The 25,269-nt window shown below is 40.2% G+C and overlaps 1 protein-coding gene across 1 annotated transcript in view; it reads left to right on the top strand.

Moving 5' to 3' along the window:
- LOC149470307 (uncharacterized) overlaps window positions 1-25,269 on the top strand; it is a 133,976-nt gene that overhangs the window by 106,044 nt on the left and 2,663 nt on the right. Inside the window, exons 39-46 of the mRNA XM_089664762.1 lie at window positions 11,788-11,955; window positions 14,416-14,568; window positions 14,913-15,047; window positions 16,121-16,273; window positions 16,994-17,203; window positions 18,637-18,757; window positions 22,230-22,286; window positions 24,440-24,555. Of these exons, the coding sequence (XP_089520888.1) occupies window positions 11,788-11,955; window positions 14,416-14,568; window positions 14,913-15,047; window positions 16,121-16,273; window positions 16,994-17,203; window positions 18,637-18,757; window positions 22,230-22,286; window positions 24,440-24,555 (1,113 nt within the window). The remainder of the gene's footprint in view (window positions 1-11,787; window positions 11,956-14,415; window positions 14,569-14,912; window positions 15,048-16,120; window positions 16,274-16,993; window positions 17,204-18,636; window positions 18,758-22,229; window positions 22,287-24,439; window positions 24,556-25,269) is intronic.

The raw sequence follows: 25,269 nt of genomic DNA, 5'->3' as shown, positions 1-25,269 counted from the left end.
GGACTCAGGAGATCGTGGCTACTCACATATAACCTGGGCAGGACTCAGGAGATCATGGCTAATCACATAGAACCTGAGCAGGACCCAAAAGATGATGGCTACTCACATAGAATCTGAGCAGGACCCAGAAGATGATGGCTACTCACATAGAACTTGGTCAGGACTCAGGAGATCGTGGCTAATCACATAGAACCCGAGAAGGACCCGGAAGATTGTGGCTACTCACATTGAACTTGAGCAGAACCCAGAAGATGATGGCTACTCACATAAAACCTGGGCAGGACTCAGGAGATTGTGGCTACTCACATAGAACATAGGCTACTCACATAGGAAAACCTGAGCAGGACCCGGAAGTTCGTGGCTACTCACATAGAACCTGTGCAGGACCCAGAAGATCATGGCTACTCACATAGAACCTGAGCAGGACCTGAAGGATCATGGCTATCACTGTAGTAGCGCCAGCTGCTATAGCGATTTCAAGCTTACTCAGCAGTCCATCAGTTATATGTAATGAATACTTACATTGTGCAAAGCTGGACCAATTTAAGGATGCAGTACAAATAATTCCTGGAGATCAGTGTTAAACATTAAATGCAATTGCAGCCTGATGATTTAGGACCATATTCAGCTCCTAGATTGTAAGCTCCAAGGAGCAGGGCCCTCCTACCCTCTTGTATTGAACTGTATTGTTGCTGTATTGTCTCCCGTTATATTGTAAAGAGCTGAGCAAACTGTTGGCGCTATATAAATCCTGTATAATAATAATAATAATAATATTCTAAGCCACTGGCTGACTAGGTTTTTGATTTGTACAGCACCTGAAACATAACTGTAGGCCAGCATTTATTAAAAAATCTACATTGGGCTCTCATATGTACTCATGAAATGACATCACTCATATGTTATTACAGAGAGATCTTGCACCAGATGAATAGAAATGTAATGACAGAAAAGGCACCATGATATATGTTACTGAACATGAGTCTTATTGCAGGAAACCATAAAGTTACATCCTGTACTGGTGCAATACCTGTAAACGTGTGTACTTTTCTAAGCATTCATATCATAAGTATGTACAGCTTCCCATAACAACCAGGCTTCATCTTTTATAAATTTGCAGTTTTCAGGCTAGTCATATCTTCCTCTGACTGGCCGCTCAGGGGTGCTGCGCACTATTGCGCAATAACACATAAGTAACGCAACCAGTGTTTACTACCTTATGTAGCTGTACATGGGTCTATAAATCATTGTCCAGGCAAGTGAGATCTATTTATTACAAACAAACAAATACCTAAGAGGTTTAAAGTCCAGGTAGACTTGAAGCTGCAGTCTGGTAGCTTAGATAGAGGCCTAGATAACTTTCCTCCATAGTAATGTATCACTACACTATGTGAAAACAAGCTGGTGTCAGTGTATTACATTCTAAAATAAAAACTTGTATCAGCTATACATCCATTTTTTATTCAGCTTAATTTAGAGTCAAACAAGATTTTAGATCTAATTTTGTTTTATTTGTCACACCCATATTTCTGGTTTTTTTTCCAATTGAGGTGTCCTTTTATGACAGAGAATAGCTGCGATTCAGAGGATCACAGCTATTCTCTGGTCATTCACAGTTTATAACAATCAGGAGATCAGCGGAAAACATGTTCAGCCCTTCACTGGAGATCTGTGTTCTCCCTCCAGATTCTCCAGCCCAGAGCTGGAGAATCGGAGGGACCGCAAACTAAGCAGCAATAATTTACCTCTGTTTATTAAACTGATCTTTTACTGTAATCTCGGGAGATTATAGTAAAATCAGCCGTTTTCCAGTGTTTGCAGACCGTTCTCCCTTCGTTTGGAGAACTGATCTACATATGCTTCATAAACGGCATTCACAGGAGAACTGTGTTCTCCGAGAATGCCGGAGAACTGAGCAGCGATCTATTACTGCTGGTTCATAAACGGACACCTAGATTAGATATCAAGAAATAATTAAGGCAGTATTAGGCCAAAAACAAAAATATTAAATACTGCAGTTTATCAATCCTTAGATGCGGTGGCTGCATTCGTTTTCCTCTTTTGGGCTTTTTATTTTTGCTTTATTTACACCTTCTAGTAAGTCTGTTATTTTTCAACTTCCTTTAACAGACCAAGCTGTCCAGCAAAAGTGTCAGAGGGTTGAGTCAAACCATTTAAAGTGGTTGTAAACCCTCTCATATGGGTATATACCCAGTGAAGTGACTGGCCTCAGATGATACACACAGATTAAACAAATCTTGCTACATAAATTGTACCTGTTTATCTACAATCGTCTGTCCCCCTACATCCATTCAAAGTGTAGAATTTACACAGAATCTCTCAGTTCTGAAAAGCAGGGGGTGGAGAACTAAAGTTACACTCAATGAGGAGAGTACTGAGAGCTGATTGGAGGGAAGGAACACATCCAACTCCACACAGCACACAGGAACTGAGCTGAGGTGTCAGGAAAACTCATCAGAAGTAACTCATGCTGATAGCAGATGAAGGAGGCAACAGACAGAAATTACAGTGCCCTGAATTGAGACAAGCAAACACTATAGAGGGATTAGCTTTGTTCAAATTTCATGTCTAAAGTTAACAACCTCTTTAACACTGACAAGGGTGCATATGGTCAGGTTTTATTCATTTACGTAAAACCATTGTCTCAAAAGAAAAAAAAATTGCTGCTGTAGTTGCTTAAAAAGTTCTGGAGTTCAGCTTTAATTTGTTAATTGTGTCCAGGCCTGGACTGGCCATAGGGCACACCGGGCATTTGCCGGGGCCTCCTGGATAGGAGAGGCGGCCGGGCAGCACCTAGACGACCGTGCATTTCTTGGTTCCTCTATGTGCTGCCCGGCCGCCTCTCATATCAATCTCCTGCATGCGGTCAGCTCCTGTATGCTCCCCCGCGGCTGCCCTCCCCTTTATCTCCTACAGCACTGCGGGGGATCTGTCAGCATATGCTGTCCCAAGTACTGACAGCCCCCCCCACACACACAGACAGGAATTCCCCCTCCCCCACAGATGTGGGAGGAGAAAGAAAGCTGCCCCTCCTCCTCCTGCCCTCTCCTCCTGTGTCTGCCCTGCCCTGTGTCTCTCTTTCCCTTTCTTTCTTTCTCTCTTTCTTTCCCTCCTATACGTCTTTTTTTTCTCTCTCTCTCTCTGTCTCCTGTTTCCCTCCTTTTTTTCTTTCTTTTTATACGTCTCTCTTTCTTTCTATCTTATATGTCTCCTTTTCTTTCTCTCTGTTTCCTGTTTCCCTCCTTTTTTTTCTTTCTTTCTTTCCCTCCTGCCTTCTTTCTTTCTATATGTCTTTCTTTCTCTCTCTCTCCCTCTCTCTCTGTCTCCTGTCTCTCTCCTTCCTTCCTTTCTTTCTCTCCTTCTATACGTCTTTTTCTTTCTCTCTATGTCTCCCGTTTCCCTCCTTCCTTCTTTCCCTCATTCCTTCTTTCCCTCATTCCTTCTTTCCCTCCTTCCCACTTTCTTTCCCTTCTTTCTTCCTTCTTTCCATCCTTCCTTCTTTCTTTCTATACATCTTTCTTTCTTTCTTCCTCTCTCTCTCTGTCTCCCGTTTCCCTCCTTCCTTTTTTCTTTCCCGCCTTCCTTTCCTTCCTTCCACTCCTTCCTTTCTTTCTTTCTCTCCTTCCTTCCTTCTCTCCTACAAAAAAATGTAAAAAATACTAAAATATAAAACTGTAAAAAATTCATTAAAAATTAAAACCTACTGACACTATTGGTAGAAATACCAGGGTCGCCAAGGTCGCTCTTGCGACTGGGCCCTGGCTTTCCACAACTTGGCTCCGAGGTAAGGGTCCCCAGGCTTTGACCTGCTCAGTCCAAAGTGCCTGGGCCTATTTTCTGTCCCAGTCCAGGCCTGATTGAGTCCATATAAATCTGGTAGGTAGTGTATCTACAATTAGCATTGCTGCTGTCCAAAGGTGTCTCCATTGCTCTTCCATCCAGAGCAGAGACACCCTGAGACAGAAAATGTGTAATTCGCTGGATCACCAGGTGAAAATAAATGAAAAAAAAAAAGAAAACTAATGCAGCCTCCACATCTAACAAAATGGTAAGCTTCAATATATTACAATTTTGTTTTTTTTGGGTTTAACACTGCTTTAATTAAAGCTCTTCAATCTTGTTTGATTACCATTCCATCAATTTCTGATTGTAAATTACGAAAAAAAATTGACATTAAAAAAATTAAGAAACCAAATAGGGCTGCTTGAGTAATTCAGTATACCACATACTTTAAAGCCAATGTAAATATAAATGCAGTAACCTTTGGGTTTTTCAATGGGTTTGTGTGTGCATTGCTGCAATGCCATATGGCTTTAGAAAATCAGGCCCAAGCAGAAGTGAACACAGTAGAATGGATATGTACCGTAAATGCAGTCAGAGATCAAGATTTATAAAAGCTGCCGTGGCTTCAAGTATAGGTTCTATACATTACGTAAGCTTAAGGGATAAACTACACCGGAGATTTTATTCTCATGTTACTGAGAGATCTAACCTTTTTTGGCAATCGTTCAACTGGCAGGACGCTGGCGTACTGTCAATAAATGGTGATCTTGATCAGTACCACAAGATTCAAACTGCCCGAGTAGCTAACACAAATATGGAAGCTTTCACTGATGATACATCCTTCTGAAAATGCTTGCTGCCTGACTCATTTTAATCAATAAAAGCATCGAATGACTGAAGCCAGAAAGCATGATCTGCATATTTTTCCATGTGCTGTAGACAGTGGCGGACTGACAACTCATGGGGCCCCCGGGCAATAGGGGATCATGGGGTCCCTGTGTCCTTGCCCAAACTCAAAAAAGCCTATGAAAAAGGTACCATGGGCATCTCATGGGGCCCCCTACTGACCCCGAGCCCTCGGGCAGTGTCCGAGTTTCCAAATGGTCAGTCCGTCCCTGGCTGTAGATATTACATGGCACACAGGAGGATAAGACTGCCTTACTACTGTTTAATGTACAAGTTCAGGTACCCCAAGAGTACTTCTAGCATTGCCAGAGGGTATCTCTCTTTGTTAACCACTTGCCGACTGCAATATGTACATTGTGGTTTGCAAGTGGTTTTGTTTCAGCCAACAGATGACTTTTTAATGAAAGAGGTTTGAGTAGCTCATTGCCACTGGATCACTCTCAGAAGCGGCGGGAGGAAAGGGATGTCCCCTTCCACCGCTCACTGGTGATTCTTGGGCTTACCATTTCAATCAGCACGGCTGAGAAACAATCTGGCAGTGCGGCCAACTGGTGACAGGGGAAAAGTGGGACCAGATTGTCTTTGATCACCTCTATGGCCTTGGAAGACCGGAGCATTGTCACTTCTGGACTAGGGCGGATGTAAACCATTTTTTTTATCTTTTGCTTTTAAAGGTAAAGGAGAGATTTGGGGTCTTTATGATCCCAGATCTTTCCATAAAGAGGACCTGTCATCCTTATTTCTATTACAAGGGATGTTTACATTCCTTTTAATAGGAATAAAAGTGATTAAAAAAATTAAAGGGACAGTGTAAAAATAAAAAATAAAATAAATAAGAAAAAAAAAATTAAAGTGCCCCCATCCCTCCATGCTGGCGCAGAAGTGAACAAAAATACGTAAATTGTGCACGCATATGTAAACGGTGTTCGCAGCACACATACGAGGTATCACCACGAACGTTAGAGTTAGAGCAATAATTCTAGTGCTAGACCTCCTCTGTAATGCTAAATAGGTAACTTGTAAAAATGTTTAAAGCGTCTCCTATGGAGATTTTTAAAGCGGATTTCCACTCACTCTGTAAAAAAATAAAAGTCAGCAGCTACAAAAACTGTAGCTGCTAACTTTTAAAAAACAGCCACTTACCTGTCCCACGATCCCGCGGTGTCCTCCCCACAGCCCAATTCACCAGCCATCCTGTGTTCCAGGCACTGACATCTTCAATGTGGGCACCTGGCTGTGACAGCTTGCAGCTTCACAATCGGGTACCCACTACGCATGCGCGAGTAGAGCTGCGCTTCCTGAACGGTCCCGTAGTCTTCTGGGACCTGTTACGTGTCCCACAAGACTACGGGAAGGGAGGGCGGGAGGACAACTTCTGCTTCAGATTGCCTAGGCGATCGCAGCAGAAGTGGGAGCGGGTACCTGTCAATTTCGGGTCCCCAAAGGTGCCAATCCTTAATGGGGAGCGGGGGGCCAGTCCTTAAAGCGGAACGTCCCCTTTTGTGTGGAACTCCGCTTTAAGTAACATAGTTTGTCTCCACTCCACGAGCGTGCACATGTTAGGTGTCTGTTTACTCAGAGTAACATAATTTTTCATATTTTACAAAAGAAATTAGGTATATATTGTGGGGTTTTTTGGTTATTAATTAAAGTGTATTTTTTCCCCAAAAAAAGCGCTTGAAAAACCTCTGCACAAGTACCATGTGACATAAAAAATTGCAAAGATCACAATTTTATCCTTTAGGGTCTTTGATAAAAAAATATAGAATGTTTGGTGGCTATAAGTAATTTTATAGCAAAAAATACTGACTTATAAACAAAAAGTGCCAGAAAATGCCTGGTCTCCAAATAGACTTTGTAACAGTGTATTGTTGTAGGAAAATAATAGTTTGAGTATAAAACAAATTTTAGCTAGCATACCTAACTAGTTCAACTGCTGCACTTGTATGGGCCCTATGGACCAGAGAAATTTTTACATTTCTACTATGGGCATGTTTATTTGTCAATAACGTTGTCATTACTTAAACCTGGACTCCAGACAAAAACAATTTTTGACCATTTGCACTGTAAAAATGAACACTAATAAAGCGTGTGCAATGTGTGGCCGCTGCTGTATTATGTAATATTCAGAAATTTAATGAGATGGGTAAATGATAGCTTCAGCTCTTGTTCTTCACTTGTAGAGAACTCCCCGTGTTTCACCCTTTTCGTGGCTTAACTGTAGAGGCATGTGCGATTAAGCTCCGGAAACGGTCTTGAGTTCTCTACAGATGGAGAACCAGAGCTGAAGCCATCTTTTGTCCATCTTATTACATTTATGCAACAGGGAGTTGGTGTCTGTGTGCAGACTGCCACCATTTTGTTGAAGCCTACTGGAGCCTGTCTAGCTAATTGTGTCTGTCTTGCGCCAGTGTTTTCACATGCTGATTCGACTGACACAGGTTTGGAGAGGCATTCGAGTAATACTATTTTCCTTGGTTTTAGCTACATATGTAATTTCTTACTTTTATTCCCTCATACAGTACAGTCAGTGCCAAACATCCAGCACTGAAACTAACAGCTCTGGCTGCAGTACATCTTACATTTTTTGTCAATGAATGCAAGATGTTCTGTGATTGCAGGAGGGGAGGTTGTGACATTCCTCTGCATCTCCTCCAATCACAGAATGCTTTGCTTTCATTGAAAAGAATGCAAGATGTTTTTGGATGATCTGCAGAGCAAGCCACTTGTGATCTGTACACTCCAGCCAGAACTATAAATTTCAGATAAAAATCAGATAGCACAGTAGCGACCACATGTTGCACATACTTCATTAATGTTTGTTTTTTTACAGTGTAAATGGCCAAAAACGATTTTAAGTCAGAGGCCAGCTTTGTTCTGTGCTTTCATTTTTTCTTACTTTTACCCCTCTGAGCAGGAGCGGAGTGACCATTCGAGCACTCGGGCACTGCCCGAGGGCCCGGGGTCAGTGGGGGGCACCATGAAATGCCCCTGGAACCTTTTATAGGCTTTTTTTGGGTGTGCTGTGAGTGTGGGCAAGGACACAGGGGCCCCATGATCCCCTATTGCCTGGGGGCCCCATGAGTTGTCAGTCCACCCCTGCCTCTGAGTGCTTTCCACCTGGTCTTACACTTAATTTCAACTCTAATACTGCGATCTTCACTCTGTAGCCTTTCTCAGAGCGGCACAGCCTTGAAATTGTCTGCTTGGTACTGGAAGATTCTCCGTTGCCCTATTTATTCCTAAATGAAAGCTGTTCTCATTGTGGCCCCAAACAATGTCACTGAAAAGAGGAATGGTTGACCTGGTTGTAACAAGTTGTAAAAATTCTGTGATCAAAAATTGGAATATGTATATGCAGTAAAGCATGCTTGTTACTGTGGAACATAAGGGGTTAGCCCTCTGCATTTTGTTAAAAGGATGTTTGATCCTCTCTTCTCTGATCCTTCCCTTCTTCCAGTGTCCCCCTCGTATCTTCTGATAAGACATATCATGTGGAGTCACCTTGTACATGCTCAGTTTGGTGTGTATTGCTAGATGGGTTTTTTTTTTTTCTTCAGAGAGTGCATGTGATCAGCACAGGACCAATCAGCACTGTCCAGACAGAGGGTAAGGGGTCCTGTAGCCTCATAGGGGAGAATGAAAACTCCTCTTACAAACTTTAACCAGTGCTTTGCTGGACACTGATAGAAATCACAAGACTGCTATATACTGCTGATGAGAAAAGGTATTTAGCAGTTTATATTTACTAAAATAATTGCATTTCCGTGTTCTGTGTACTGTGGGAGACCAGATATAGTGAATGCAGGGTCCTGGGTTTAGTAACACTTTAATGAATCTGGGCTTGACCTGTAAGTCAGTATGACCATTGAGTAGGAGTCTAAGCTTCCTCATCAGCCACTATAAAGACAGGTGAATATTTTATCATTTTTATATATATATATATATATATATATATATATATATATATATATATATATATATATAAATTTGATTTCTTTTTCACATTTATAGTATTATTAACCCTCACCCTCCGCCCTATAGCAGATTTACTGCTACAGGGTGGCAGGAGTGCGCAAAATCACATATATATACATGACATCGCATTTACGGGTAGGGGGTGTGCACACCATTCGCGGCCTCGGCTGTCAATCACCGGTTGGGTAATTACTCACCGGCACCCAGTGATCGCTGAGTATCTCCGACGAGGGGAGAGACCTGTGTATAAACAATACAGATCTCTCCCGTCAGGTCCTGCACACTGCTTTGTATGGCTCTGCATAGCAGAGCCATACAAAGCAGTGTGCTTACAGACACAGCCCCCATAGTGAAACAGCACACAGTTAACCTTTTGATCGCCCCAGATGTTAACCTCTTCATGCCCAGTGCCATTAGTACAGTGTCAGTGTTTTTTATTAGCACTTATCACTGTATTGGTGTCACCGGGGATGTCAGTGACACCAAGTCAGTTTACCCCAGTGCCAGAATGCCTGCCGCAGTCCCACAGTCCCGCTATAAGGTGGTGATCACCGCCATTACTAGTAAAAAAAAAAAATTCCAATATATGTACCGCCATTTGTAAATGCTATAACTTTCATGTAAACCAATTCATTTACATGTATTAAGATTTTTTTTTTAGCAAAGACATGTAGCAGAATACATTTTGGCCTACATTTATGCAAAAATTTGATTTTTAAATTTTTTTTTACTGGACATGTTTAATAGCAAAAAGTAAAAAATATTGTTTTTCCTCAAAATTGTAGGTCTTTTTTATTTATAGCGCAAAAAATTAAAAATGCAAAGGCGATCAAATACCACCAAAAGAAAGCTCTATTTGTGGGAAAAAAGTATGTAAATTTCACTTGGGTGTAGCGCTGCATGACCGTGCAATTGTCAGTTAAAGTAACAGCGCCGTATCGCAAAAAATGGCCTGGTCAAGAAGGGGGGGCAAGTGGTTAAATAATGCAGGATCAAAACATTCAAGACAGATTTATAAACCTCTGGTTTTCAGATGAACAATGAGTGAATTATCAGTAACGAAGATCTTATCAGTAAGAAGACACACTGCATGTATTTCCTTAAGCTCAGCTGATTTAATTCTTCCATTCCTCCATTGTTTAGAAGATTTTTACACAGTGACCTTTCAACTATAATGATGAACATATTGCATTTTTGCTTTTTGCCATTTATAGTAAAACCAGTACCAATTATGTTGAAAACAGAAAATTTCAGATGTGTTAGAAAAATCATACATTATCGATAAATTTAGTGATCATTTCTTTACACTGAAAGGCTCCATGTACACGGGACACAAGTGTTGGAAAACACTTCTGAACAATGCAAACTGACTGCTGGAAGACGTAGGTTAAAAAACATCTGTGTAGCCGTGTTTGCATACCGCGTTTATGCGCGTTTGCGTTTAGAAGTGTTTTATAAAGAGAACATCAAGAGACCTTCCAAAATGCCCAGAATTCACTGAAAAATAGTAAAAAATTAACTATTTCAGACATTTTGAGAGAAATAGAGAGAGCAGAAGCAGAGACAGCAGTATGTGTTGAGATGACCTGTCTTTTCTCATTGTATTCACTATGGATCCCATCATGAGCATAATGCAGCACGTTCTACCATTTTTTCCTTCACGCAAAACCTGGAACTGACTGTGCTGGTCTGCTAGGTACATTTGAAAACACTTTGCATGCATTTCTGATGATGAAAAAAGGCTCTGGACAGCATCTGGATATGGAACAGTTAAAAACCACTTCTAAACGCAAACGCTTCTAAACGCGGTTAGCCGCATTTACAAGCGTTTGGCATTTGAAACGCTGATAAAATCTACTTGTAAACGCAGGTTTGGTGCGTAAAAAAAAACGACTGTAAACTCAACTGCCTGTAAACGACATAGTGTACATGGACACATAGGAAAACATTAGGGAGAGTTCAGGGGCTGCTGGAAAAAAACGCAGAAAGGCTCCTGAACGTGAGTTTATCAGCTGCAGTGTACATGGAGCCTTAATGTATGTCTATTGTACCAATGTATAACAAAAAATATTGTAGTGGCTACCCACATACAGAACATTTTTTCTTTGCTGTGCATGAGGTTGATTTACTAAAGGCTGTTCATTTTGGAAGGAAAGTTGTACTTTGCAAGGAAGTTTCTTACATTGCAAAGAATACCTAGTCGCATGCAAGTAAGCATTGTTGCCTGCACATGATTGGAAGCTGGAAGTCAGCAGAGCTTCACTTAATTCTCTAACTTCTGGCGAAACTTCTTTTGCAAAGTGCAACTTTGTTTTTTTCTCTTTGCTTCTGCCAAAAGCCAGTTGTTTTTAATGGAGATAAAGTGCCTCAACTGCGAGTCAAGCATTTGGCTTGTGGTTGCAGTGTGGCCCTATTAATTTGGATGGACGAGTTTGACAGAAGGTGCCATCTGTCAACTTGGAGTTTTGCACTACATTTCTGTGTGAACAGCCTCCTGTTTTGCTTTTAGGTGGGCTGCCAGGTGACTGTAAAATCGTGGCTCAGTTGCCTGTTTTTACAGCAACCTGAACCAACCATGTGAAAAATGCTTTATATCAGTATATAAGTAACTTGCCCATTCTGTGTATAGTAACTTATAGATTTTTTTGTATCAGTTAATGTATATAGTTGAATTAAAAAACAAAGTGAATGTAACAGAAAAGTAATAAATGGATGATGTCTTCGGTCCAAATGGTATCAAATCAGCATCAGTGGGGCATAGCTTATTTGGTTTTTGTTTGAAATTCTGCTCTGTGCTGAACAGCAGCTAACAGTAAACTGAATGCAATGTTATATGATGACCCCAAAGGCAGCCACTGAAGAGTAGGGAAGATAAGTAATAATTACAAGTATTGAATGAGTGAGATGATTCATATGGTAAGAGGGTTTTATTTTCAAAAAAGCTGAAAAGAAATAAATAGCAGTTGAGGGTGAACTGAAAGAAAGAAATAAACCTAGAAGAAGATTTTTTTTTTTTAACCAAAGGTCTGGCTAGTCCAAGCTAACATCCTCACTCCAATTATATTTTACATTGAAAACAACTTAATTACCTTTTTATAGACCGCTGACATAACCCATGATCACATAGTTGAAATAACAGCGCTCAGAGCTAAGCTTCAAGATATGGAGGAAGAAGCCATTGCTACTGCCCAGGTGGTGAGGAGACAGATGCAGGATGAATATGAAGCCTTAGTGAGGACTCTTTTTGCTGCTTGTGTATCTCTAAAGGTGAGCAAAGTATAATCTGTGTCAGTAACTTTACTTGTCGTGTTTAGTTTGCTAACTGTCAGATGTAAACATCATCCCTGTATAATATTAGACTGAATGTGAAGAAGCAGATCATGCCCAATTTCCAGGAGATTCATTGATTAAACCCATTAAAGGGTCACCTTATCAAAAAGTATGAAAATGTAGATTAAAAAAATATAGTTGATCATAAGAACAGGGAATAGACAGTGCAATGGAAAACACTGTTCTTTACATTACTACCTTACTACAGTGCCTTGAAAAATTCCACATTTTGTCATGTTACAACCAAAAACGCCAATGTATTCTATTGATAGACCAACACAAAGTGGCACATAATTGTGAAGTGGAAGGAAAATGATCAATGATTTTCAAAATTTTTTTGCAAATAAATATCTGAAAAGTGTGGCGTGCATTTGTATTCAGCCCCCTTTACCCTGATACCCCTAACTAAAATCTAGGGGAACCAATTGCCTTCAGAAGACACCTAATTGGTAAATAGAGTCCACTTGTGTGTAATTTAATCTCAGTATAAATACAACTGTTTTGTGAAGCCCTCGAGGTTTGTTAGAGAACATTAGTGAACAAACAGCATCATGAAGGCTAAGGAACACACCAGACAGGTCAGGGATAAAATTGTGGAAAAGTTTAAAGCAGGGTTAGGTTATAAAAAAAATCCCAAGCCTTGAACATCTCACAAAGCACTGTTCAATCCATTATCTGAAAATGGAAAGAGTATGGCACAACTGTAAACCTACCAAGACATGGCCGTCCACCTAAACTGACAGGCTGGGCAAGGAGAGCATTGATCAGAAAAGCAGCCAAGAGGGCTATGGTAACTCTGGAGAAGCTGAAGAGATCCACAGCTCAGAATCTGTCCACAGGATGACAATTAGTCGTGCACTCTACAAATCCGGCCTTTATGGAAGAGTGGAAAGAAGAAAGCCATTGTTGAAAGAAAGCCATAAGAATCCCTGTTTTTAGTTTGCAAGAAGCCATGTGGGGGACACAGCAAACATGTGGAAGAAAGTGGTCTAGTCAGATGAAACCAAAATTTAACTTTTTGGCCTTAAAACAAAACACTGGGTGTGGCGGAAAACTAGCACTGCACATTACACTGAACATACCATCCCCACCATGAAACACGGTGGTGGCAGCATCATGTTGTGGGGACGCTTTTCTTCAGCAGGGACAAGGAAGCTGGTCAGAGTTGATGGGAAGATGGATGGAGCCAAATACAGGGCAATCTTAACCTTTTAGAGTCTGCAAAAGACTTGAGACTGGGGTGAAAGTTCACCTTCCAGCAGGAGAACGACCCTAAACATACAGCCAGAACTACATTGGAATGGTTCACATCAAAGCATATTCATGTGTTAGAATGGCCCAGTCAAAGTCCAGACCTAAATGCAATTGAGAATCTGTGGCAAGACTTAAAAGTTGCTGTTCACAGATGCTATCCATCCAATCTGACAGATCTTGAGATATTTTGTTAAGAAGAATGGGCAAAAATGTCACTCTCTAGATGTGCAAAGCTGGTAGAGACATCCCCAAAAAGACTTGCAGCTGTAATTGCAGCGAAAGGTGGTTCTACAAAGTATTGACTCAGGGGAGCTAAATACAAATTCACGCCACACTTTTCAGATATTTATTTGTAAAACATTTTGAAAACCATTTATCATTTTCCCTCCACTTTACAATTATGTGTCACTTTGTGTTGGTCTATCACATAAAACCCCAATAAAATACATTTACGCTTTTAGCTGTAACATGACAAAATGTGGAAAATGTCAAGGGGTATGAATACTTTTTCAAGGCACTGTACTTAGTTATTTACATTCCTGCACATTACATTGCTTGTAATAAGCTTTTGATTTGATCATTTGTACATACGTATCCATGTTATTAAGCAGTTTATAAACTGATGTTACTTTGTAGAGGGGCACTATACAAAAATCATATTAATATTATGGTTTTATATAGGGCCAACAAATTTCTGTCTGCCTTTACAAAATAAAGGGAGACAGAACAGTTACAATCCAATCCAATACAAGAGAGTTCAGAGTGCTCTATTCGTGAGAGCTTACAATCTAAAATAGAGTGTCAAGTGATACAAAAGTAATAACTGTAAAGGTTGAGTTGATGGACAAAGTAAAAAGTACAGTTTATTGAACTGAGGCTTGAAGAGAGAAGTTTTCAGGGATTGCCTAAAAGTGGGCAGAATAGGAAATAACCAGACAGATTGGTTTATGGAGTTCAAGAGGATGAGAGTGGCTGTGGAGAAGTCCTAGAGATGAGCATGGGAGGAGGTCTCATGTAGCAACAGTACCATTATACCTGTGGATATTGTAAACGTCGGTGGTAATAGTGCTTTCTAGTTTGGTCAATGATCTTGAAAAATGCCACACAGCCTTCCTATTACAATCTAATGTGCTTATTTTTCAGTCTAAAATAGACGGCTCTCACATTAATATGAACAAACAAGTGACTGATCTCATCAGTGAAGTTCGAAAAGAAGGTGTGGACAACATGATTCTTTTGAGAAAAAAATATGGCTCACTAAAAAATGAGAGTACTTTAAAAAGCACATTATCAATGGTAAGTTGACCTCCACAAGGTGTGTTTCATGTAATGGAATTTTTTCTTTGAAAAAGCATTCCTTAGAAAACAAAGTTAGTAGCATTTTTGAAGTAGGGTATGTCAGTATGCATGACTTCTAAGAATAAAGGTGGAAACCACTTTAAATAGAACATATACTACAAGAACTCTGATAATATAATATCTTACTTTTCTCGCCATGCAGTTGATGTAACCTGCATACAGTGTACCCATCCCCCACCTGTAGGATTAAATGTGTATGTCATTCAGATTTATTCAGAAATATATGTACCAGTGCTTGTACAGGAACTGATATATTTAACATTTGCTTATGCATTAATTAGCACGACAGGCTGCAGTCACTGCGAGATGAGAACAACCAACTACAAGCATTAATCTGCAAACTCAAAGCTCTGAATAAATGGAAGATGACAGCCAAAGAAGGAAAATTACGGGACAAGCTAGGAAAAGCTGAAAAGGTATGTAGTAAGTGGAATTTTGGATATTCAGTCCTTCTGGAAGCTTGCTGTGTTTTTTAATATGGTGGATAGCAGACTGTAATTAAACAAATAAAAGCATGTCAAGATTTAACTCCATCCAGGGCTAAAATAATTAATAACCTAAACGAAACCTAGCACTTAAGCTTGACAACAATGGTGTACCAATCAAGCATGTGGCCAGTGCTATTAATGGAATGTAAGAAGAGGGCATTATTTAACTGACTACAGCTTTTCTGGCTAGAGGGTCTAGAAATACTATATCTGTAGTATTTTACTCACTTCTGCCCAAAGGACGTTTATTGTCACCTGGGAACAGTTTAGAAACACTTAGGAGAAGAGGACAAAGTGCAGCTAGGAACCCTCTAGACCAGCCTTTCTCAGCTTTTTCAACACAAAACCGTTGAAATAACATTTTCCCGTCTCAGGGAACCCCTGCTAAAAAAGACTATATCTTCAACTCATGACACATTAGTGTGATGGCCAGTGGGAAGAGTGCTCCTTATACGTGTAATCACTGGGCCTGAATTACCCCCTTACTGTCAGTGGGAACTTACTTGAGAGGTAGAAATTGCTCAAGGAACTCCTAGCAACCTCTGGAGGAACCAAAAGAAAACTAAGGTTTAGGTGTCTGGCCTATTTTCTTTTTTTCTTTTGTTTTTTCAATAGTTGACTAGGTAGCACCCTCCCAGATATTCTGGTGGCACCTCATCACTTTACTATGTTATGTGGACTCCCCAATGTTTCCCCTTTTCCCCTATTTTTTTATATTTAACCTCTGGAGGAACCCTAGTTGAGAAACTTGGCTCTAGACCAAGTTATTTTTCCCTTAAAACATATATTATAATATTGGGTTTCTAATTTTGTTATTCTTACCATAACCAACTTTCTACTTTTGTTATCATTTTTTCTACCTGTTTAAGACTCTGCTAGGTATGTATCTGAAACTTTTCCCTTTGATATTAGACTTCTCCCCTCTATGATCTTGTGTGATCAGAGTGAAGAACACTATGTAATAATTGCCTTTATCTGTATGATCTCTCCTACCATTACAGGAAGCTGTTCAGGACAAAAAAGAAAGCTTGAAGTTGAAGCTGAGAGTGGAGCAAGAGGTGGCCTTGCTACGTCAAGAGCTCATGATTGCAAGGATAGCTTTGTCAAGGACACAAGCTGATGTCAGTAAAGTAAAACAACAGCTGGTCAGACAGGTAAACTATTCACATTACCAGCTTTTCCTGTGATCTAGTATACTGTAGGTAAAACAGAAATAGGTCTAGAGACTTTCCTATATGTGCTCGATTAATGAACATCTGCTCAATTACAAGGCTTTTACCTACTGTATATTCCATGTACAATGCCGTAAAGCGGATTCCTCACTACATTTATATGTATATTCCATATACATATATTCCTTATTACATGTATATGTAATATGTATAAATATATTTATTACCTGAGGATTTCAAAGCTTTGTATTTAAAATCGCTTGCAGCTCTACCTATTGACTATGCATATAGAGGAATGGACAAATGTAGCCACTGTGTGAAGCAACAAGAAAACATGGGACATGATCATGTAATGCAAAAATGTACTAAATACTGTGTGTTTTTTTACCTTGACATTTTAAACCACACTTCTAACCGAATTCTGTTGCTAGCTAGAAAAAGAAGCCCAATGTGACAGTTGCCGAAAAAAAATCACATTCCAGTGGCAGCTGATGAGGAGTCACATGACGCCTTCCATTGTATTCTTACACACACAAAGTATTGCAGAGCAGCAGTTGACATGTATTCACAGTGTATTCACTACAATACTGTATGTCGCATTAAAAGAAGCATGCTAAGAACTACGCAGTATATAGGGCTACATGGGTCAGAAAATGCAAAAAGTGACAGGCTGTGTTGTGTGTAAACATGATCTTTTTACAGAAACAACTGCTGGATGAGTCTGAGCACAGACACTCTCAAGAGGCAAGGAACAGACAGCAGCTTGATAGTATTATGTCCGCCAGCATGGATAAACTACTAGTGGACATTGGGGATAAAGAACAGAGGTTGCGCTCACTCACTGAAGAAGCAGACAGATCTTCTAAAATGAGTCAGATTCAGCAAAGTAAAGTTAAAAAAGAAGTAAAGCAGGTAAAGACTGCACATATGTATATTATGTTTATTAAAAGTTATTGTAATTAAACTAAAGCAGTGCTAAAAATGCAGATATTACTTTGGTTATGAGGTTAACCACTTGCCCACTGGAAGATTTAACCCCCTTCATGAACAGACCATTTTTTGCAATACATTATTTTAACTGACAATTGAGCGGCATGCAACGCTGCAAATACATTTGTTTTCTACAAATAGAGCTTTCTTTCGGTGGTATTTGATCACCTCTGTGGCTTTTATTTTTTCGCTATAAACAAAAAAACACCGACAATTTTGGAAAAAAAAACTATATTTTTGACTTTTTGCTATAAAACATATCCAACAAAAAAATAAATAAAAAAAAGTAAGTGTATATTAATTGGTTTACGTGAAAATTATAGTGTCTACAAATGGTGGCATATATACTGGATTTTTATATTTCTTTATTTTTTTATACTAGTAATGGGGGCAATCAGCGACTTATAGTGGTACTGCGGTGGGCATTCTGACGATAATTGACACTGGGGCTGAATTGACTGTTATTGACTTCTCCAGTGACACTAATACAGTGATCAGTTGTAATAAAAAGCACTGACACTGTACTAATGACACTGGGCAGGATAAGGTTAACATCTGGGACAATCAATGGATTAATTGAGTACTGCTTTGTTATTAATGTGAATAATTGTTTTACTAGGGGAGGGGCTGCTTTCTATCTCTCTGCAAAGCAGAGAGATAAAAAGCAGCACATCCCCGCTGACAGGAGAGGGATCTGTGTTGTTTACATACAGATGCGTTCTGGATGCATTTTTGCATGTGTGGTTTTGATGCATTTTTGGCATGTTCTGGTGCATTTTTTATGCATTCCAGTTTATTTTCCCCCTCTCTTTTTCTTCAATTTATATAGGGACATAAGCTTTCCAGTGCATTTTTGGTGCATTCTGCATTTTCAACCGGAACTGCGCTGAGCGAACCTTTTAGCGCTATATAAATACTGTATAATAATAATAACTGCAAGCACAGATGTGAACTATGACACTGACAACCATATAACCTTCTTTCTGTGCATTTTGGATGCAGAAGAAACGCATGTAGGGTGAACTGGCCCTTAAGAAGGAATTCTATGTTAGAAACTACACTCGTCTTCCAAACATAGAGAACACATCCAGTTTACATGCAGATAGTGTCTGTGATAGAAATTGGACCAATAACCCAGTGTTTAAAAGGACGCAATGTTAGAAACTAAGGCAAAAACTATTTATAAAGCATTGAATGTGGCCTTCACTGGTGGTGAATCACTAACTGCAATTTAAAACCCCATGCATCAAGAAGATTCACCTGCAGTGAATGTTAGGTGAATGTCAGATTGCTTTATAATATATCCATAAGCCCTGGAGCTTCCATAACTAATCATATTCGACTTAACATTCTAGATAAAATCACAGCTCACACAGGAAAGAACCCTAAAATTAGAAGCTTTCCAGCGTGTGGACGAACTGCAGACCCAAGTATATGACATGGAAATGGCCAGTTCTTTGAGAAACACGCCTGTAGGTAAGAGCAACATGAGAATGTTAAAAACAAACGTCTACCCTCAATAGATGTTTATGTCATGGGTCCAAGCTGGACAACTGAATTGTCCATTGGCTTCTTATACCTCTAGGAAGTCTAGAGGTAAGCTATGTCTACCACAGAATCTCACTTCTTCTGCTGCAGCAGATGGATTTCTACACCTCTTGATCCATTCTGTACACTCATCGGCCACTTCAATAGGTACACCTTGTTATTGCCAAGAAAGTATCCCCCACACCATTACACTATCACCACCAGCCTGGACCATTGATACAAGCCAGGATGGCTCCATGCTTTCATGTTGTTTACATCAAATTCTGACCCTACCATCTGAATGTCGCAGCAACCAGTCTGCCCATTCTCCTCTGACCTCTGACATCAACAAGGTATTTTCATCCACAACTGCCGCTCGCTGGATATTTTATTTTATTCTCTGTAAACCCTAGAGATGGTTATGCGTGAAAATCCCAGTAGATCAGCAGTTTTGAAATACTCAGACCAGTCCGTCTGGCACCAACAACCATGCCATGTTCAAAATCACTCAATTCCCCTTTCTTCCCCATTCTGATGCTCAGTTTGAACTTCAGCAAATCGTCTTCACTATGTCTAGATGCCTAAATGCATTGAGTTGCTGCCATGTGATTGGCTGTTTAGCAATTTGTGTTACCAAGCAATTGAACAGGTGTACCTAATAAAGTGGCCGCTGAGTGCAAAGCCCCTTTCGCACGGGTGTTCTATATATACGTTTTTCATCTGTCCGTTTACAGATGAAAAGCGGACCCCCATGTATTTCTAAGGACTTGCGGATGTAAACGGATGAACATATTTTTACGTCCGTTAATGTCCGTAGCGTTAACATCCGTTTTTTTGAACGGAAGAAAACCCTATGTTTCTTCTGCAAAAAAACTTGGAACGGACAAAAAATGTATGTCAACAGATGTAAACGGACCAAAACGGATGAAAACAGATGTAAATGGATCAAAAACAGATGTAAACAGATCTAAATGGATGAAAAACGGATGTAAACCAATGTAAACGGATGAAAAATGGATGTAAACAGATGAAAAATGGGTGAAAAAACAAAAAAAGGATGTAAACAGATGAAAAAACGGATGTAAACTCATCTGTTTTTTCTTTGAATAAACAGGACTGAATTGAAGAAAAAAAACGGAATGCCCGTGTGAAAGGACCCTAAATGAGAAATAAACTTTAAAGCGGAGCTCCTCCCAAAAGGAGAAGTTCCGCTTTAAGGACTGCTCCCCCGCTCCCCCCCCCCAAAGTTGCCATTTCCGCTCCGATCGCCTAGGTGATCGGAAACGGAAGGTGTCCTCCCTCCCTGTAGTCTTTTGGGACACGTGACAGGTCCCAGAAGACTATGGGTCCATTCAGGAAGCGCAGCGCTACTCGTACTGGTGCAGTGGGTACCCGGCTGTGAAGCCATAAGCTATCACAGCCAGGTGCCCACACTGAAGATGCCGGCCTCCTGGAATACAGGATGGCCAGTGAAACGTGCTGTGGGGGACACACCAAGGGACTGAGGGACAGGGAAGTGGCTGTTTTTTAAAGTCAGCAGCTACAGTTTTTGTAGCTGCTGACTTTTATTTTTTGACAGGGTGAATGGAACTCCGCTTTAAGCAGCAACAAAGGGGAGAACTGGAATTTCATAAACAAAAAAATTGTAACCATTATCCATACCAAATCCAAAAAAAGTTGGCATTCAGCTATTGCATACCTTGAGTAAACAGAGATGCAATTTCTGCACCCTAGAAGAAGAAAGAAAGGTTCTGTTACCTGGCATAGGAACCCAAACTGTAACTTTAGGCCAGTATGTCTTCGCTGGTTTTATTCTACACTAGTGCGGTGTTTTCCAAACCTGTCATTAAGTCCCATTATGAGTTCATGTTTTACACTCCGGTCACACCAGTAACGACTTTGAAATCGTGTGACTTACAGTGAAGTCGCACAATTTCAAAGTTGGATGAATTGCCGATTTGAGCTGCGATTTGCAAGACATCTGGTACAGATGTCTATGCAAATCGCACCAAAAGTAGTGCATGTAATACTTTAGGAATTGGTGCGGCTCCAACCAAGTCATAACCACACCGAAATGACTGCTGTAATTGCGGAGAATAGGGTGCGATTTGCCATGCAATTTGCAAGTCGTATGGCATGCAAATCGCATGCCAAATCGCACCCAATGTGACCGGGGTCTCAGCCCTCATGCACACTGGACATTTTGATAACGCTGGTAACGTTAGCTGTGTAAAGTCACGTTAAAAACATGAGTTTTTCAGCTTTTTATAGCGTTTTTACATTAGTGTGGCTTGTGGCGTTTTGCTGCGTTTAGCAGCATTTTTTACCATTTTTGGTTAAAAAAAAAACATCTAAAACGCCGTTTTGCCTCGTTTTTCAGCGTTAGAGCATTTTTACAGCTAAAACACTCCTCTAGAAACCCACTAGTCCTGGGTTTTTTTTCCAGCCAAAAACACTGATTACAGTCTGTGTGTGCGTGGATACATAGGATAACATGCTCGGGAGTTTACTGGCTGTAGAAAAAAACACCAAAATCCAAAAACAACAGCTGTAAAAACATCCAGTGTGCATGAGGACTCATAGATAATCATTATGATAGATACAAGGATTTACTGAGACACTAATTACTGCACCTCTGTATCATTACCTGCCAAACACACACTATTGCTGGGACCTCAGGACACCTCCGGGAAACACTGAATTAACTGCTGCTTATGGGCTCATTTACACTAGCTTTGCCCTCTGAAGGGCAGTCTGCGGTAGATTGCTTTTTAGAGGGTGTTTGACAGGTGGTGAGGGGGCATTATGGCACCTCCTTAACCCCTAAAAAGCCTGCACTGCACCATGTGCATTGCACTCAGCTGTGGCATAGCTCTACACACTTGAATGAGTTAAGTTCAGGGTGCTGCTGCCTGCTGAACATGACGGGGGGTCAATGTGAAGCAATATGGCCATGGCATGTTTACACCCTTGTATGGATGCCTTTACAATTTGGGGGCGGTAAAATTGCAACTCAATCACCCATTTTTACCATCCCCACAACTGTTATCTAGGCCTTAGGCTGCCATACATAGCCATCATTTAAACAATCACCTTTGTTGAAGGAGCCCAGACAACTCCTGCATCCAGTGAGATGTAGGTACTGTTCAGGTATTCTGACAGCTGCTGGAGCCTTCTGTCAGAATACAGTAGCCTGGCATTGAAGACTCGTCTATCTGTGCTGTTTAGCGTGGATGGAGAAATCTGTTAGCTTTCCGTCAGCCCAAGAATTCTATCTTTAAATGTATGGCCAGCTTTAGAATTTTTGTGGCTGCCGAATTGTTGAAACCTGCATTTTATTATGGCTATTTCAATTGTTCAGCTAATACAGAAAAGGCAACGAAAGTTTGATTTTCCCTAATGGTTTTTCATCTTTCTGTAGGAATGAGAAAGACATCAGCTTCTATCCAGTCCCACAAAATCAGAAGCTATTCAGCAGGTAATATGAATAACAGAATTTGAAATCCAGTGTAGAACTATATATTCTGCCTTTATATGGCTTGTGAAAGAACACATTTTTTAAACATTCCATATAATCTGTTTTTTTTAAAACATAGCAATACTACATTTTCTCACACAAACTGAGAGAAAGGTAAATCAGTTGTAAACCCTTACCGATACCCATTGAAGTGACTGGCCTCAGGAGAAACAAATTCTCCTACACAAGTTGTACCTGTTTATCTGCAACCATCTGTATAACTCAGAGATGACAGGATTATTCAGACTCACAAAGCAGAGGAGAGAAACTGCAGTTACACACTGTATAAGAGCTCTAAGAGCTGACTGGAGCGAAGGGACACCACTCCCTTCACACAGCACACAGGAACAGAGCTGAGGCTGTTAATCATGGGCTGTGTGCTAGAGATCTTTCCACTGTCACCTTTCTTCCTCTTGGTGTCAGGAAAACTTGTCAGAAGTGACTCAAGATGATAAAAGAAGAACTAGACAGCAGAGAGAAATGAGCACTTAGTGCTTTGGAGTGAGGCAAGTAAATACTATAAAAATATGTGCTTTGTTCATATTTCATGTCGGAGGCTCACAACCACTGTAAATGAACAGTAATCAAATTTAATAATAAAAACAGGGATTTATGGCTTTCAAATGTACACACGTTCAAACTGGCCATATGCTTTCAAAATTATCTTTCTCATAGTGAGTCAGCATGTCAGGTACAAATCTTACGTCAGAAGAGTATATTTTGTCTACTGTTTGTTACTGTGATTATTACTTAAAGCAATAGTAGAAGGAAAAAAAATATTTAGCAAATGTCTAATACATGCATATTTCCCTAATTTTTATCCTATGAAAAAACACTGAAAGGGCAGAAAAATATATTTTTATCCTGCCAGAAATCCGGTGTGCTTCTCACTTCCTTTTTGCAACAATAACATAGTGCACCTGCTGCTCTGAAATCCCAAGCAGTGTTGTCAGCCCTGCCCACTACTCTTCTGCTTGACTGCAGAACACCTTTCCCTCTCCTCATCACCATAACATATGAGGCAGGTGTTCTGTAACTTGGCTGACAACACTACTTGGAATTTCAGTGCATCAGAGGTGGGGTTGTCAGCTCAAATAGGAAGTTAGAACCTGACTGCATTTTTGACAGAATCAGTTGGTGATTTTTTTTTGTATTTGCAGTAAGAAAAACCATGGGGAAATGTGCAAATATTGCAGAGATGTATTGAGTGTGTTTTTTTTTTTCATTTTGGCCAGACATACACTTTAGGAATAAGAACTCTTAACTGCAAAAGAACAATATTGGAAATATGGAGTACAGTGACAGTTGGAGAAGGGCTATAGACCTAGGTCTGCTTACTGATCTTTAGTTTGCACCACACAATCATGGAAATGTTATTGTCTAAATTCTAAGTCAAACACTATATGAGCCTATTGATTGATGAGAAGAGAGTTCTTTAAAAAAAAACGAACACTAACAGGTTTTAATAATATCAACTCAGTCGCTTGAGAATGCCTTTATTAACTCTTTAATATAGGATGGCCCTTGCTGATATATAGAGCGGTGCCTCTCGCTATAATTGCAAATAGCTGCTTCCACCAGTGGTGTACTTTGGTTTTGTGCTGCCCTGGGCAAGACAAAAATCAGGCACCCCCGCATCTAAATTTGTCCCACCCCTTCCTGTTTAAGATCCACCCCTTCATCTACAAACTCCACCCCATTCTCTTTAGGCTTCACCCCTTCCTATTAGAGTTCCACCCACTGACAACAATGATGGGGCGCTAGTCCTTCCACAGATGCCAATGATGGAGCACTATTCCTCCCACTGACACCAATGATGGGGCACTATTCCTCCCACTGACTAGAATGATGGGGCACTATTCCTCCCACTGACAAGAATGATGGGGCACTATTCCTCCCACTGACACCAATGATGGCCTCTGCATTAGACAACAAAGTTCCCATCCTACCTGACATACAATTTGCCTGCTCATCTTCCTTCAGGTTTCTCAAAGGAGGTGTCCCTGTAATGATACAAGGGGTTCATTTTAGACTTACTTGTAATTTATATTTGATACTTGAGCATAATAAACTGCATACATGCAATTGTAAATACGTTATTTGTAATACTTTAGTTACTTCTTCTGTACCTCTGTTCAACCGAGAAGCATGGGATATCATCCAATATGTTCCAAGAACTGAAACCAGAGCAAGCACCCACAGAGAGATGAGACTCCAGAGACCTAAAACTGTGAGAACGTGTGAAATTATTTATACTGAGTTACTACAAATGCAAAAGATATACATACAATTAAAAAACTGCAGTACTTGAGATACTATAGCATTCTCATTTCCAAATCAATTATTTTCAATGTAGGCAATTTGGCATGGGTTTGTGCAGAGTGCTGATCCCAGCACAGGATGACCCATTGTGGTTAGCACTGGGATTGATTTACTAAAGGCAAAATGGCTGTTCGCTTTACATGGGAAGTTGCACAGTATAAGGAAACTTTCCCCAGTGAACATGGTAAAATTTCTCTTTGCAAAGAATATCATCGTGTTGCACAGAAAGTTAAAAAACAAAAAATACACATATTCACTTAAACCAGAGGTGTCAAACTGGCGGCCCTTCAGCTGTTTCAAAACTACAAGTCCCATCATGCCTCTACCTTTTCGAAGCCATGCTTGTAACTGTTAATCTTGCAATGCCTCATGGGACTTTTAGTTTGACACCCGTGACTTAAACATATTAAAACATAAGCATAGTGGACGTCACCTGAACCTCATATCATTCACTAATATGGTAACCAGTGGCTTGTGAACAAAGCCAACCCTATCTCTTTGTTAATAAACAAAGCCACTGCATCAGCACTGATGATGAATGTTTTTATCAAGTGTTGTGTTAACGATGTGCATTGCACCTGCTGATTTGATCAGCCCTCTGAGACTTACGCCTGGTACACAT

The sequence above is a fragment of the Staurois parvus genome, unplaced genomic scaffold (genome assembly GCF_062004578.1).
Source record: "Staurois parvus isolate SC_StPar_1 unplaced genomic scaffold, SC_StPar_1.0 ptg000048l, whole genome shotgun sequence".
Taxonomy (NCBI): domain Eukaryota; kingdom Metazoa; phylum Chordata; class Amphibia; order Anura; family Ranidae; genus Staurois; species Staurois parvus.
The sequence above is the reverse complement of the archived record's forward strand: the minus strand, read 5'-3'. Positions and strand labels throughout refer to the sequence as shown.